We start from the raw sequence: 14,319 nt of genomic DNA, 5'->3' as shown, positions 1-14,319 counted from the left end.
TTGCCATAGAAAACCAGAATTGACAGGTCCACCACTAGTGACCTGTGCTTTTCACAGATGAGAACAGGTTCACCCTGAGCACATATGACAGATGTGAAAGGGTCTGGAGAAGCCGTGGAGAATGTAATGCTGCCTTTAACATGTGGGTGGGTGGGTGAGTGATGGTCTGGAGAGGCATATCCACTGAGGGGTACACAGACCTTTACAGGCTAGCCAACGACACCATGACTGCCATTGGTACCAGAATGAACCCCATGGACCCACTGTCAGAACCTATGCTGGTGCAGTGAGTCCTGGGTTCCTCCTGATGGATAACAATGCCCAGCCTCATGTGGTGAGAGTAAGGAGAGTGTCAGGGTACTCGGTCTCCTGACCCAGCATGTTAATTCTTTGTGATTTTTTGTATTATTGTACTTGTGTGAGTTATTCTATGGTTTCTAGTTTTGATCCCTTGTCCTTCATGTTTCTCTGTGTCCCCTCTGTTCTGTGTAAGTCTGTGTCTGCATGTTTGAGTTTCCCTCTGTGGCTTTCGGTTCTTAGAGCCCTCTGCCTTAGGTTTACGTCTCTGTGTTTCTTAGTTGCTGTCTCCACCGTGTCAAGTTCGCGTCTCTGTGTCTTACTTCCTGTTTTACTTTGAAGGTCCGTGTCTTATGTGAATGTGTTCAGGTTACGCTTCCTTGTCTCGTCAGTTCTGATTTCCCCCAGCTGTGCTCTCCTTCTGTGTCTCATTCCCCTCATTACTTCCCAATGTATTTAAACCCTGTGTTTCTCTTAGTCAGTGTCGCCCCTCATGCCGTGTGGATCTCCCTGTGAGTTTAGTGTGTTATTCCCCAGTTTAGTTTACTTTGTATGCTCGTTTTTCTGTGACCAGCAGATAAAGCTGTGGTTTTGAGTTCATCCCTCGAGTCTGTGAGTCCTGCATTTTGAGTCCCCATCTCTTGCCTGCCACACAGCGTTTTATGACAGAACGACGCGACCAGACATGGACTCAGCAGGCTCCGCCCGGGAAATTGATTTGGCCCGCATCCAAGGTCTGGTAGAGCGGATTTCCCACACTGATGATGTTCGGGCTGTGACTGTAGGAATCAAAGCCATTGAAGCCATCCTCGAGAGGAACCCCCACTTTGGTCAACTCGGAGGATTTATGGACTCAATAAACATGGTGCGCGAGGCCCGGGAGGTACTGCAAGCCCGAGAGTTAGCTATTCTCGCCCGCTCCCGGTATTCAGCACCGAAGCCACCAGCGCTGCAGCAGCAGATGGAGCTCTCTGCAATGCAGCAGCGGCCATTAAAGCGCAAGGGGGTTGTTAAATCAGATTATTAATCCCGAGACTGTTTTTCCAAAAGCTGCATTTTTCAGGTCCCCGGGGGGTTTGTGTGTTTCCGTTGAGCCTGAAGACAAAATAACGAGCACTGCGAAAGAGCTCTAGGTTTGCGCCCACAAGGACAGATTCTATGGCAATTCCTGAGACTGCTACGCTCTCCAAGGCTTCCCCAGAAGCTGAGTTTGTAATTTCATCTGAATCTGGACCCCTGGAGACAACAGAATCCACTCAGCCTGTGACTATTGATGGTTTCTTGGCTTACTCAGAGCAGGAAATAAATACCTCCAAGACTGTTTTTCCCGAGACTGCTCTAGCCCAAAGTGAAGCTCACTTAGCTGCCTGGCCTACTGAAGCTCCATTCTCACCTCAGCTATCACTCCAGCCTCCTACATTGCCTTTAGGCCAGTCTGCTATTCATTGTTCAATTCAACCTTTAGTTCGGCCACTTGTAAATGGCCTGGCCTGTATTTATATAGCGCTTTACTAGTCCCTAAGGACCCCAAAGCGCTTTACATAACCAGTCATCCACCCATTCACACACACATTCACACACTGGTGATGGCAAGCTACATTGTAGCCACAGCCACCCTGGGGCGCACTGACAGAGGCGAGGCTGCCGGACACTGGCGCCACCGGGCCCTCTGACCACCACCAGTAGGCAACGGGTGAAGTGTCTTGCCCAAGGACACAATCCATAGCTCAATTACCCATTCAGTCCATTGCTCATGTGCCTAGTCAGTTCCGAGCTCAGTCTCTTGCGTCGCCACCAGTTCAGTTCCCCGTAGCACTTCACTACACTCAGCCAGTCAGGCTGCTACTCAGTCAGTCATTCAACCTATAGCCCTGCCATTAATGCACTCTGTAGCTGAGCCGTTAGCCGCCCGGCCCGCAGCCAATTCAGCCACTCCTCCACTCGTTACACCTCCACCACAACCGTCACTGCAGTTCCCGGTTCAGTTTCCTGCAGCTCAGCTGTCCCCAGTGCAGTCTCCCTTAGCACAGTCATCCACTCAACCACCAGCTCCACTTTCTCCCCAACCGTCACTACTACCTCTAGCTCAGTTTCCTGTGCAGTCACCCCTAGTTCATTCTCCTGTGAAGTCATCAACTCCACCACCCACTCCACTCTCACCACCACCGTTACTACAGACATTAGTTCAGTCCCCTGTGCCAGTGCAGACGCCCTCAGTTCTGTCTCCCGTGCAGTCATCTACTTCACCACCATTAGTAGCTCAGCTCCCCATGTCTCCAGTAGCTCAGCTTGCACCTGAACCACTAGCCCAGTCCCCTGTAGCAGTTCAGTCTTCTGGTCAGCTTAACATTCAGCCAGGGGTCCCAATGCCCTCTGGTTCTACACCGGCTCCTGCTGGAAGCTCGGATGAGTCCATCCAGCACTCCGTGGCTCCCACGCCGCCACCCGCCTCGTCCGCTGGGGGTTCTGGTGAGCCCGGCTCTGTCACCTGTGCCACCCGCCTGGTCGCCCCCGACCGTTTGACTTATGAACTTGTGTGCCGGCGACCTCCGGGTCGGCCCCCTGACTTACTATTGAACTGTTCTTTGTGCGCCGGTGTTTTCTGTGCACGTGTTGTTTTTGGACTTTTGGTGCTCCTGTTTTGTTTTGCCACACAGCGTTTTATGACAGAGTTCCTAGAGAACAAAGTAACTGATGTTGCTGACTGGCACCCACACTTGCCTGACTTAAATCCAATAGAACACCTCTGGGAACACCTCTAATGACAGGAGCTCAATGATGCCCTGCTCCAGATCTGCGAGGAGATCCACCCCAGGACACCATCCGTCATCTCATTAAGGGCATATGCAGACGTTGTCAGGCATGCATGTGGGGGCCACACAAACTACTTACTAGTATTTTGAGTTGCTTTAATGACATTTCTGCAAAATGGACTAGCCTGAAGTATCAATGTTTCATTTTTATTTATGGGGTGTCTTTGAATTCAGCCCTCTGCAAGTTGATAATTTTCATTTCCATCCAACAACATGGTATCTCTTTATTGCTAACACACATTGCCCAGTCCAAATTACTATAAATGCCCAGCATGATTCCTTTCCCCATACACATCAGATGTGTTTTCAGCATAGTTAAACATTAATGCTACCTTCACAGATATAAGTTACCCATGTACTAATGTACCCCAGTGCCAGCATGGGTTTTTAAATGATATGCAAAAGGACTCCCTACTGTCTAAGCTCTTTTTTTTTTTAAATTTGAAACCAAAAAGGCAGCATTCAGTCCCCATTTTAAACCCACAAACCAGAATTCCACACTACACAAAAAAATCTGTTCCGCTAATTCATATCTTGAATTATATATTTAACATCCAGAGCAAGATTAGCAGTTTCCACAGCAACTTGCAATGCGCTGAGTTTAGCTGTGAAGGAGTCTAGTACACGTGGCTGCACACGAGTGTCTTTAAACACCGGTGATGGACAGAAATCTGAATATTTAGTGTTTAGATAAGTCCACTTCTTACTTGGGCTACTTTGTACCAAACCGCAGCCACAGAAGCCCAAACTTTCCTCCATGGTTTCTTTGATGGCATCTGCAGGGAGCATCCAGCGATGAGCATGAGTCAGATCAATTAAAGAACTCCCACCATCGTGCTCCAGCGCTCGAGCTGCAGACTCCAGAGCACAGCAGAATAGCTCCACACCAAGAAGGTACTCTGTCTGTGAGCACATTAATACCGATGCAGTCTCTGGTACCTCACTCTTGCTCTAAGAAAAAAATATGGCATCATGAAGGCATGTCATTGTGAAAGACACGTGAAATCAATAAAACTGGGGTAAGTGAAGACCAAATACTGGATCTCACCTTGTGTCTAACATAAGCAGCCAAGTTTGTCTCAGTACAGCCACCCCCAACCAAGGCAAATGGTTCCCTTAGAGTGAGCCTCAGTACATGTTCTGCCGTCTGGCACACCACCTTTAGCACAAACACATCAGGAAGTGACCCCTTTGTCACATTTACATGACAATAATGGGTATTCCATGACTGTGTTAAAAACGTATATTTTCTGAAGAAATTTGATCTCTCAATGGACGAACACTAAAACATTTACTTTGTGGGAAAATCCATTACTGACTTCTCATTTATTGAACTAACATACAGCAGGAATTGTAAATCTTAGCGATAGGGAGTCTTATGAGTGGAATCTACGTTGTTTCAGGCAATATGTCTCTCCATCCATCATTAACTCCAGAAGCCAACAGTACAGCTTTAACACCCACTTTATCTTACCTTCAGCTCATTTAACATGGTCTGGTTCCTGTGGCAGAGGATCATTGTGCAGATCGCAGACTCCCCAAGAGGGAATAAATGCAGCATTGTCTTGGATCCAAAGTGCTTTATACAGAGATCCCTCGCCTTCCCGTAGGTCTTGGGTGGGATTGTGGTATGTAATGTGGCCACAGGTTGAGCCCCTATTTGTAAAAGGTATGCAAAAAAACAAAACAAACAAACAAAAAAACCCCACCATAAATACAACACAAGTATATTCCACTCGGACAGTAGATAGATTATTACAGTAGTGCAGTGAGCTGAATTGAAAAACAAATAAAGCTATTGGTGTTTAACTGGTGCTTGTATGTATGGCATGATTTTGCAGCCCACCTGTCAGCTGAGTAAGTGGCTCCATAAGAGCAATTCCCAGTCTCTCTACCACTATGACACCATGACTCCTGAGATATTGCTGCAAAACTGGGTGGATGACCTTCTGGCACATGAAGAGCTTCACTTCATCATTAATCACCTGTCTGCCAAGCTCCAGAAGTTGACCCAGGATCTGTGAGTCTGTGTCTACATCCGGGTGGGCCTCAATTACTCCATCTCCTAGTTCAGAAATGTCCCCAGCAAGAGACGCACTGAAAAGCACAACACTGAGGGGATTTAAAGGTTTGTCTTCCTCACTCAGGCCATCAGGCATCTCCACCAATAAACCTGGAAGCACTTCAGAGCTTAGCACAGAATGACCTTCTACAGGAACAGTCACTATTCTGCCAAAACTGACTATACCTGGACTGCTGCAGGGAACGGTGAGCAAAAAAGCTTGCACAGCCAGTTTGCTAATGTGAAGCGTCTCGGGCTCTGTTAGTACACATGCGGGTTTGCTGGAGATAACACTGCGAGCTAACGTGATCAAGTTCTGAGTGCTGCAGAAGTCGAGCTTCACTCTACAACCACAGTCTTCTCGTTGAAGGTAGCTGGTACACAGAGCGAGCAGGTAGTTGTTCACTCTGATAGCCACGCTTTCCCTGAGAGCAGACTTTTTGATTTGTTCAATAAGAGAAAGGCATAAGACAGCTGCAAACAAACCGCAGTCGCTGAAGCGAGAGACGTGGTTGAGGATGGAGGTTTTTATGAGATTGATAAAAGGCTGCGAGGAGGAAACGGATGAAAGAAGAACCGAGGAGGCAGAGGTGGTCACGACGTGTCCTCCAATGTTGTTGTGAACTTGTTTCAGTCTACCTGTGGGACCGAAACAAGACGTTAGTATCTGTTTCAGCAGGTGAAGCTTGCTGCAAATATCAGTGTTGTCCAGTGGCATATCAGTGCAAACAGATGGAGATTTCTTGCTGAGTCGAGACATGACCGAAGCACATTTAACATTGTTAAGGTAGACAGTACCAACATACGGCAAATCGGCAGTGATAAGTGTTAGCAATGATAGAATAGTGATGCTCGTAGCATTGCCTGACCAAATTGTGTTTTAAAAGAACGGGGAACAGTTGCAGATTAATTTATTAAATCCAACCAAAACCACCACTACCTTATTGTAGGGTCTAACATTTGATGCCATACATATTTAGATGTAATTTGACAGTGTGTAGTTTGAGAGATTGACAAAGGCGTTGTACAGACACAACTCGTTTCCATGGTAGCAACACAGCGCTTGGCCAAGCTGCGGTCCTACTCGAGAAACCGTCGCTTGCCTCTAGTACCGGCTTTTCATAAGGAATAAACCAACTAGAAGCGAATTTACGAGTCTTTATGTAGAAGAGTAGTTGTCTATCTCTATTATTATTTTTTTATGCAAAAGGCATACAGTGAAACGTCCCACGCACAATGCGCTCAGTTATTGGACTACAAATTGAAGGTGACGTCATCTCCGGTCGCCCGGCTGTTGAAGAATCATTCAAAACTGTTGGCGGTATGAAGTTCTGGTTAACTTTAATATACTTATATGTTTTATGTCTAACGAACTTATATGTTATTATTTTACTTTATTATAACACTTGTTATGTTTTTGTAATTGTTGACGGTGGCCGTTTGTCGTACGAGCGTAACAAATAAAGAAATCTGTCTCTGTTGTCTTCAAAAAATACAGGTAATAGCTGCCCACCGTGCACTTACTCTAGTGAAGCTAACTGAATTCATGAGAATGGCTCCTATCAAACTTGTCATTAAGGTAAGTGAAACGATATACCCAGTACACGAATTCGTGCGGTGCTGCGTTGAATTAACATACTGTATATTGAATGAATGAATAAAACGAGGTAGAGAAGGGTGTGTGGATGGAGGACAGTACAGATCAGGAAGTACAGATGATTAGTAAAGAGGAAGTGAGGGCGGCTGTGAAGAAGTTAAAATTATCGTAAGACTCATTTGCGGAATATTTGTAGCAGTATGAGCAGTACTGTTTTAATTACTGGGATACTGCAGACACAGGAAGAAATCTACAAAACAATGTAGGCTTGAAGAGAATGCAGGGTAGGATCCCAAAGGAATAAATGTTGATTATTTTGTTGACAATAGGACATATAGGCTAAACCATACACTAGAACAGGCAAACACCGAACAGGTCTCTGCATTTATGTAATCCACCAAAACCTGTTGAACACGTGCCAATCCTTTGCATTAAGTTTGAGTGAAAAAGAAGAGAATCAGTGGCTTTGTTGAAGGACAGAAATTACAGTTTTACACTGAGGAATTTGTTACTGAAATTAAACAATTTTCTATTTAAATATCTTGAATTAGATGATTGATGCTAGTCTCCTGTCCACATTCCAGTCCACTAGGTGGCAGTAATGCACCTGTAAATTGGTTTGCCAACTTACAGGTGCATTACTGCACTGAAGAAAAAGCTACAAGAGGATGAAGAGTGGAAAAGCAGTTGGTTCAAATGACTTGCCTTTGGCGGCATAGAGATATCTATATGAGATGGAAGCATGTGATAGGATGCCAAGGAAGGAACTGTGTTATTGCACGAGGAAGTTAGAAGTGGCAGAGAAGTATTTGAGGGTAGTATAGAACATATATGAGGACACCAAGATGATAGTGAGGTGTGCAGTATGAGTGACAGATAGGCTCTGCGTGAGCCCATCCTTTTTGCTGTTGTGATGGACAGCTGAAATGAGATCTGGCAGGAGTCTCAGTGAACTGTCATTTTCACAGATGACTGTGATCTTTAGTAAGAGTAGGGAGCAGGTGGAGCCTGGGGAGATGGAGGTGTGTTCAGGAGAGTAGAGGAATGAAACTCATTAGAACCAAGAAAGAATACATGTGTGTGAATAAGAGGGAGATGGGTGAAGATGCAAGGAGTAGAGGTACTGAAGGCACATGAGTTTAAATATCTGGGAACAACCATCCAAAGCAATGCACAATGCAGAAGAGAGGTGAAGAAGAGAGTGCAGGTAGAGTGGAGCAGGTCAGAGGTGATTTGTGGGAAAGGGATAGCAGCAAGACTGAAATGGAAAGTTTACAAGATGGTAGTAAGACCTGCTATGATGTATGGTTTGGAGATGGCATTAACAAAAAGACAGGAGGAGGAGCTGGAGGTAGCAGAATTGAGGAAGTTCACATTGGTACTAATCAGGATGGACAGAATTCGAGATGAGTAGTTTGGAGACACAGAGGGCCAAGTCTGTGCATGTGTGCAGATGATGGATAGTGGATATGTTGAGGAAATGATGTTTGCTATGGAGCCCCCAGGCAGGATGAAAATAGATATACAGAGAAGATGAATGAATGTGAAGGAAGACATGAAGATGGTTGGTGTGAAAGAGAAAGATGCTAAGGATATGGTGAGATGTAGGCAGATGGTTAGTTGTGGGAGCGCGTAAAGAGATCAGCTGAAATAAGAAGGAGATAATATATATTTGTTAAATTAAAGAACATTGCGCTCCCATGTTCAGCTGCGCAACAGCAGTTGTACCTCAAGGTGCTTTACATAGTATGGTAAAGACAGAGTTTGAAATTCTTATCAACACTCATTTTAAAAGCCTGCATCTCTGATGGTGCATTAATGTCTGTGGGCTTGCCAGCTAACACATCTGGAATACACTCTCATCCAGATGATGATTTTTTCAGGGAAGGCCTTGCATATTTCAGCAATACAATGCTAAAGCATGTACTGGATCTATTACAACAGCATGGCTTCACAGTAGAAGAGTCTCAATGCTGAACTGGTCTGGCTGTATTCCAAACCTTTCACCAGTTAGAAAGATTTGACAGAATGAAAAATAGAAAAAGGAAGACGCAAGACTTTTGAGCAACTAGAATCCTGTATCAGATAAGAATGGGATAATGTTCCTCTCCTAAAAGCTCAGCATCTGACCTCCTCAGTTTACAGATATTTACGTTATTGAAAGAAGAGGACATGCTACGCAGTAGTAAACATGTTGCTGCCATCAAATTCAAAATGACTTTGTTTTTTTCTTGAAATAGTACTACAATTTTCTCAAGTTTAAACATTTGGTATGTTTTCCATGTTCTCTTGTAAATAAAATGGGGAATTATAAGATTGCAGATCATTGAATTCTGCTTTTATTAACATTTTATACAGTGTCCCAGATATTTTGGAATTGGGTCTGTAACTCTAATTGAAGTACATTTGCTGAGAGCTTTCCCAGTAAACTTTGCTCAGGGCTATAAAGCTGTTTATAGCTTATTTCAGCGTCTTGTCAACAAGTACTTGCCATATGTATTTGGGAAATATTTTGCTTCTAAGAAGCTGTTTTGTGTTTTTCACTCACCACAAAATGCATTTTTCTGACGTAAGATGCACACAAGGTACCAAGCGACGAGATGAATATGCTTTCTTTTCAAACGTTTTTAGCCGTCATGATAAACAGCTCTCTGTGTTTGTGCTACGTCCAAATAGTAGAACAGCTACACAAACTACTTCCAGCAAGTGACATGAGTTTTTATGGTCTGTGCTAAACCTTTGAAAAGCTCTCGTGCAGCCCTGGAAAATATGCAACCCAGCAATACAGCATGTGGTTGTTTTTCTAGCATTTGCTGTATTCCAATTCTGATGTAAGATTTTCTTTCTTTTTTCCCGTCTAAGTAGCACTGTATTTGTCCACAAGAGGGCACTACAGATGCATGTTTCAGCTGCTGTTACACCATGTTACCATGTTGTGGTTCATTCTTTAGAAAAAGTTGGAGTTTCTGGTCACCTTTTGGGAATCTCATGCCTTCCCAAGAGCCTTTTGTTAATGGGCACAACCATACGGCGAAGAGGAAACTCATTCTATGAAAAATCCGAGCTGTTCATCCTCAGTCTGTTGCTCTGACAGAAATAATGCACATCAGATGTTTTTGTTAAGTGCAGGGAAAGCCGTTGGTCTCTCTTTTGTTGATGTTTCATTTATTGAGAGTTTTGGATGAGGGGCTGCAGACATTTTCGCTGATCTCTCACATCCTCCGTAATGCCATGTGTGCCTAGCTGACCAGATATTGCGTTCATTCCCTTTTATTTGTTTCATATGCATGCCTGCATACAGGCTACCCCACCACCCCCCTCGGTTGGATGTGGGAGAGTAAAAACCCTGGAGGTTCACGGAAGGTTCCTTCCCACTGGGCACATAATGATACTGTTGTGTTAGTCTGCCTGAGAAAATCCACACAGCCTCTACCATGCTTAACCAGCTAACCGCAACAAGTATGTTAGAAGGGATCAGACCAAACAATAGCATTCAAGGCTCTACCTATGGCTTCTCTTTTACAAGACATACAGCACTGCCACCATGTTTTCTTAATGACTGAATTAACTTCTTAGAATAATAAAGAGAAAAAAATCTCCTGGTTTCTGTTTTCACAGATGTTGCTGATTGTGTTTGCCATCTTGCACAGAGAATAAGGTTTATCTGAGAAATTATGATTTTTATGTTCTTGGATTCATTGGGCCATGTTCAGTAGGTTGTTCGGGGTGTTTTATGGTCCTTTCTACTGGGATGTTTTCAAAGCAGCTCCCTCCGTGGTCTGTGGAACTGCAGGAGGTGTTGGTATGCTCCTTCTTAAATAGGCTTAGACCATATAGTGACCTGCCACTTCTCAGACCTCCCGAAAAGGCCCTGTGGGCTAAAAGGCTGATCCACTCAAGTGCATGCTGTGTCTGCCAGGACATTATTGCTACAGAGCCCTGCAATCTGCCTTCTATTAAGAGCATACACCACCAACTTTTTACCCATCTAATGTAGTAAGTTGAGACAGACCAAAGTGTTTTTTTAAGGAATAAAAGATCTGAGTTATCACAGAGCAGTTTAATGTCAGAGGTTTATGTGCTGTTTAGTGTTATTGTTGGTCTGGAGATGAGCTCATAACAGACCACACATCGCGGCTCTGAACAAAAATTATTGCATTTTCTTCTTGGAAACATTTTTGACACTTTCCATTTTCAAAAAGAGAAAGTGACAAGGATAAAAAAAAAGAGGAAAAAAAACGCTTTCATCTCAAAACTGGCCTACATTGCAGTACAGAAATCACATCTCCTAATGAGGCAAAATGCTTCTCAGCTTGCTATTTCTGTCTATCTACCAATTTCTCAGGGATGTGTCTGCCTACACTTTGTTTGCCGAGTGTTACCTGGAGATATTCTTGTCTGTTCTTGCTGCTGGAATTCCTCTCCTGGGTTGTGTCTCTTTTTATCATCAAATAAAGGAAACTCAGGTGTGCTAACATTCATCCAGAGTGAAGGGAGGCTTGCATACAAAACACTTTGGTGCACTGTTTGTAAATAACATTTGCATTTGGGAATAATCAAGTTTCAAATGTTAATGTTAAGTAGCCAGTGGTTTGAAAAACTGGAAAACAGTTTTTTTGTGTGTTTTTTGCTTTTTTTTACAAGGGGAAACCCAGGTGACTCACAGCACAAAGAAAGAGAGCTGGGAATGAGAAAAATAAAGCCAAAGTTGTCACACCCACATATCTAAAGAGTTCCCCAGGGTGCTTTGCAGACTTGCAGAAAGAGTCAGAAAAAGAGAGAGAGAGAGACAAAGGGAGAGTTGGGATAGATGCAAGTTTTATTGAGTGAGACCGCATCTGCTGCCCCTTCTCTCCCAATGTAAACATCTGCGGCTGGTTAGTGTTAGCCTCTGAGCTAAGTGCAGTCTGAGAAGGTCTGGTTCTTACACTGCGATAGCAATGGCAAAGGGCAGCGAGGTGGGGAGGCGGGTGAAGCTGGGCTCCGTGCCCAAGTTTGAGCAGCGCAGGCAGGAGGTTTGGAGAGCTGGGTCTGGGAGAGAGATAAGGGAAGGTAAAGAGTGTTTTGGGAACTGAGTGTGACATAGACCAGAGCTCTGCAAACGAGAGAAAGTAAAAGAGTCATCGGGATGTGTTTATTTACAGGCAGAAAATAGAGAGGACCTTTCTTGTGTTGTGCTGTGGGCTGTGGGCAGGTTTAGTGTCTGCTTTTTTGGATTTTATTTCTCTTGGTTAACCTTTTTTTTCCCCCACGCAAGTTATCGGTTCAGAAGCAGGGAGACTTGGGATAGAGAAGCTGAGCCTTAGCCTGCAGGAAGACTCGGTCCTATCTATTCAATATGTGACAGCAGACCACAAAAGATGGCACAATAAAGGATTTGGGATTAAGTAGCGCTTCTTGCCGCCTCTCGTTCAGCCTTCAGCCTCTGTTCATAACTCTAAAGCCCGAGCAAAGCAGAGAACAAAGCGGTGCTGGCCCACTTTAGTATGTATGAAAAGAGTAACTTCCTCTTGAACTTGGCCCTTTATCAAACTGTTCCTTTCCAACAACAGTGGCAGAAGCTCTGAGTATTTCCTTAAATGTGTCACAACGTAAAATAGCTCTTCAGTTTCTCAGTGAATATGTCACATTTAATGAAACCCTTAGGGTCCTGAGTATGACATGGTAGAAACTGTCACAGAAAGAATAAAATATGGAGTTTTTACTGATGGGGTGATGCAAAAATTTCTGTTGCCTTTTTACTGTGTTTTCTAAAAAACAAAAGAGAGAGAGAGAGAAAACTTGTGGTTTCATCGCTGCATCTAAAAAGTATACTACTCCTTGCGAAGATCTCACTTTAAAAAGACCAATAAATAAACATACACGAAGGTTATGGTTCGTGGCATAGTTCAGCCAAGAGATGCACTGGTCACTCTTTGTGCTGGGAGTTGACAAATTTAGGCCACATGATGTGATTGTACTCAGCGCCTTTGTGCAAAATTAAATTAAATGCCAAATTCTGCTGCTATTTTGTCTTGTCTGCGATATTCAACATAAATGTCCCTTGTAAAAAGCTCTAGTAGCTGTAGTGCCCAAGCAGCACAGCGTTGGCCAAGATATCAATACTTTTGCAGGTAATTTGTCTCTCTACCAAACTGGCACTTTTGCTGGGCAAATTAATTGGTTTCTCATTAGGGTGATTGCATTAGTTTGCATTCCTGACAAAATCCCCCGTTTCCGAGAATCTGGCAGAATCACATGCTGTTTTTGTATAAGGGCAGACCAGTGTTTATCATTAACTTCCAATTCCCAGTCGAGCCTTGTCTGCTGTTCTAATGTGATAAAAAGAAGTTAGTCTAAAGCTTGATACTTGTCTGGCTTGCAGCCCAAAGGACACTCACTCAGAAGCACAGAAACCACGTCAGGGGATTTACAATGCTGTGCTTTTCTATAACGATCTCCCTCTGAACCCTATACTGATTGCATATTTTTAGCAAATTAATGTGACATCACACTTTTTTGTGATTGCAAAAAAGTTTGCATGATATTTTGTCCTTTCTGATGTCAACACAGCTGAGCAGGCAGATAACCGCTGGTCAGGTTCAGTCTCTGCCAGCACACATGAGATTGTGTGATTTTGAGCCATCTAATTCAATGATTGTAAGATTTTGAGAAAACAGAAAAAGTGCACAAGTCCAGTAGCCACAAAAATGTTGATAAGTGTCAACTGAACATTTGTCTTGCACATTGTCAGTAAAAACTAAAGATCATAAGGATCAAAGGGTGGTTAGACTGGATAATCTGGTAACTTGTACGCAGTGAAAAGAGTTAAGTCTTAGAAGTCGGGAACCAGTATACCAAAAAATCCAGTCTGCATGTGTCATCTCCACTAGCTGGTCTCTGTGTTTTGATTGACAGGGTCTGACCCTCTGTTGCTAGGTTTTCCCACACATGGGTATTTGTAGGAGGCCACCAGTCATTGGTGCGCAACTGTGAGACAAAGGTCAAAAGATGAAGAGAATGCTGATCTTTAGGGACGAGCTGATACTGACAGGCAACATGCACACAATTTAAACATGAGGAGCGGGCATTAAATGGGGCTCCGTTCTGGTCCATGGGGTTCATTTCTTTGTGCATGCATGCTATTGTATAAGAACCTTTCAGTATTTTTTGCACACTCTGTTTTTATTTTTTTAAACAGTTTTCCATTTGTAAATGTATTTTAACATTTAGACTTGCATTTTAACATGAATTGGCATGCATTAATGCTGTAGGGCTGCACATACTCAATACTACAAGACATGTCTGAGATTAAAACCAACTAGAAAGATTCACTTATCAGTCATGTGGGGGCACCCTCTGCACTCGTTTAGCTGTGGAAATAAGAAAGCAGATTCACTTCAGTTATTATAATACAGAAAGAACGAGAGAGGATAATGCTCTCAAGGGGAAAATAATGCAGAGTATTTGGCAGGCTGATTTGCTCACATGTAGCCTTTAATAACATTTGATGAAAGGTTCACAGCCAAGCTTTACTTTTACCAGTTGAGAAACAATGCAGTACTTTAATG

General features: G+C 43.6%; 2 protein-coding genes across 3 annotated transcripts in view; one reads left to right on the top strand and one right to left on the bottom strand.

The window, feature by feature from the left end:
* Nucleotides 1–1,562: 1,562 nt before the first annotated feature.
* mkks (MKKS centrosomal shuttling protein) lies at nucleotides 1,563–5,143 on the bottom strand. The gene is made up of 4 exons (XM_085478116.1): nucleotides 5,096–5,143; nucleotides 4,585–4,766; nucleotides 4,159–4,269; nucleotides 1,563–4,061 (listed from the first exon to the last, which is right to left on the bottom strand). The coding sequence occupies exons 2-4, from the start codon at nucleotides 4,669–4,671 to the stop codon at nucleotides 3,633–3,635; spliced, it is 627 nt and encodes a 208-aa protein (XP_085334242.1). The 5' UTR covers nucleotides 4,672–4,766; nucleotides 5,096–5,143; the 3' UTR covers nucleotides 1,563–3,632.
* Nucleotides 5,144–5,547: 404 nt separating this feature from the next.
* The window catches only part of slx4ip (SLX4 interacting protein), a 32,218-nt gene continuing 23,446 nt past the window's right edge, over nucleotides 5,548–14,319 (top strand). The window contains exons 1-3 of one of the 2 annotated variants that reach the window (XM_085478112.1): nucleotides 5,548–5,566; nucleotides 6,383–6,493; nucleotides 6,671–6,751. In XM_085478112.1, coding sequence (XP_085334238.1) covers nucleotides 6,719–6,751 — 33 coding nt within the window. In that variant the 5' untranslated portion in view covers nucleotides 5,548–5,566; nucleotides 6,383–6,493; nucleotides 6,671–6,718. The other variant, XM_085478111.1, reaches the window with a different exon arrangement.

Source organism: Copadichromis virginalis, linkage group LG13 (genome assembly GCF_057382275.1).
Source record: "Copadichromis virginalis isolate Kocher_CV1m ecotype Utaka linkage group LG13, C_Virginalis_male_GT1.1, whole genome shotgun sequence".
NCBI classification, from domain to species: Eukaryota; Metazoa; Chordata; class Actinopteri; order Cichliformes; family Cichlidae; genus Copadichromis; species Copadichromis virginalis.
This window is presented reverse-complemented; position numbering and strand designations above follow the sequence as displayed.

What these genes read in the sequence shown, in the direction of transcription:
- mkks (XM_085478116.1), bottom strand. Translation starts at nt 4,671, where the DNA reads ATGCTGCATTTATTCCCTCTTGGGGAGTCTGCGATCTGCACAATGATC. An exon ending in CCATGTTAAATGAGCTGAAG is followed by an intron (nt 4,270 to 4,584) that starts GTAAGATAAAGT and finishes TTTGTGCTAAAG; the next exon opens with GTGGTGTGCCAGACGGCAGA. An exon ending in CTGCTTATGTTAGACACAAG is followed by an intron (nt 4,062 to 4,158) that starts GTGAGATCCAGT and finishes TTTTTTTCTTAG; the next exon opens with AGCAAGAGTGAGGTACCAGA.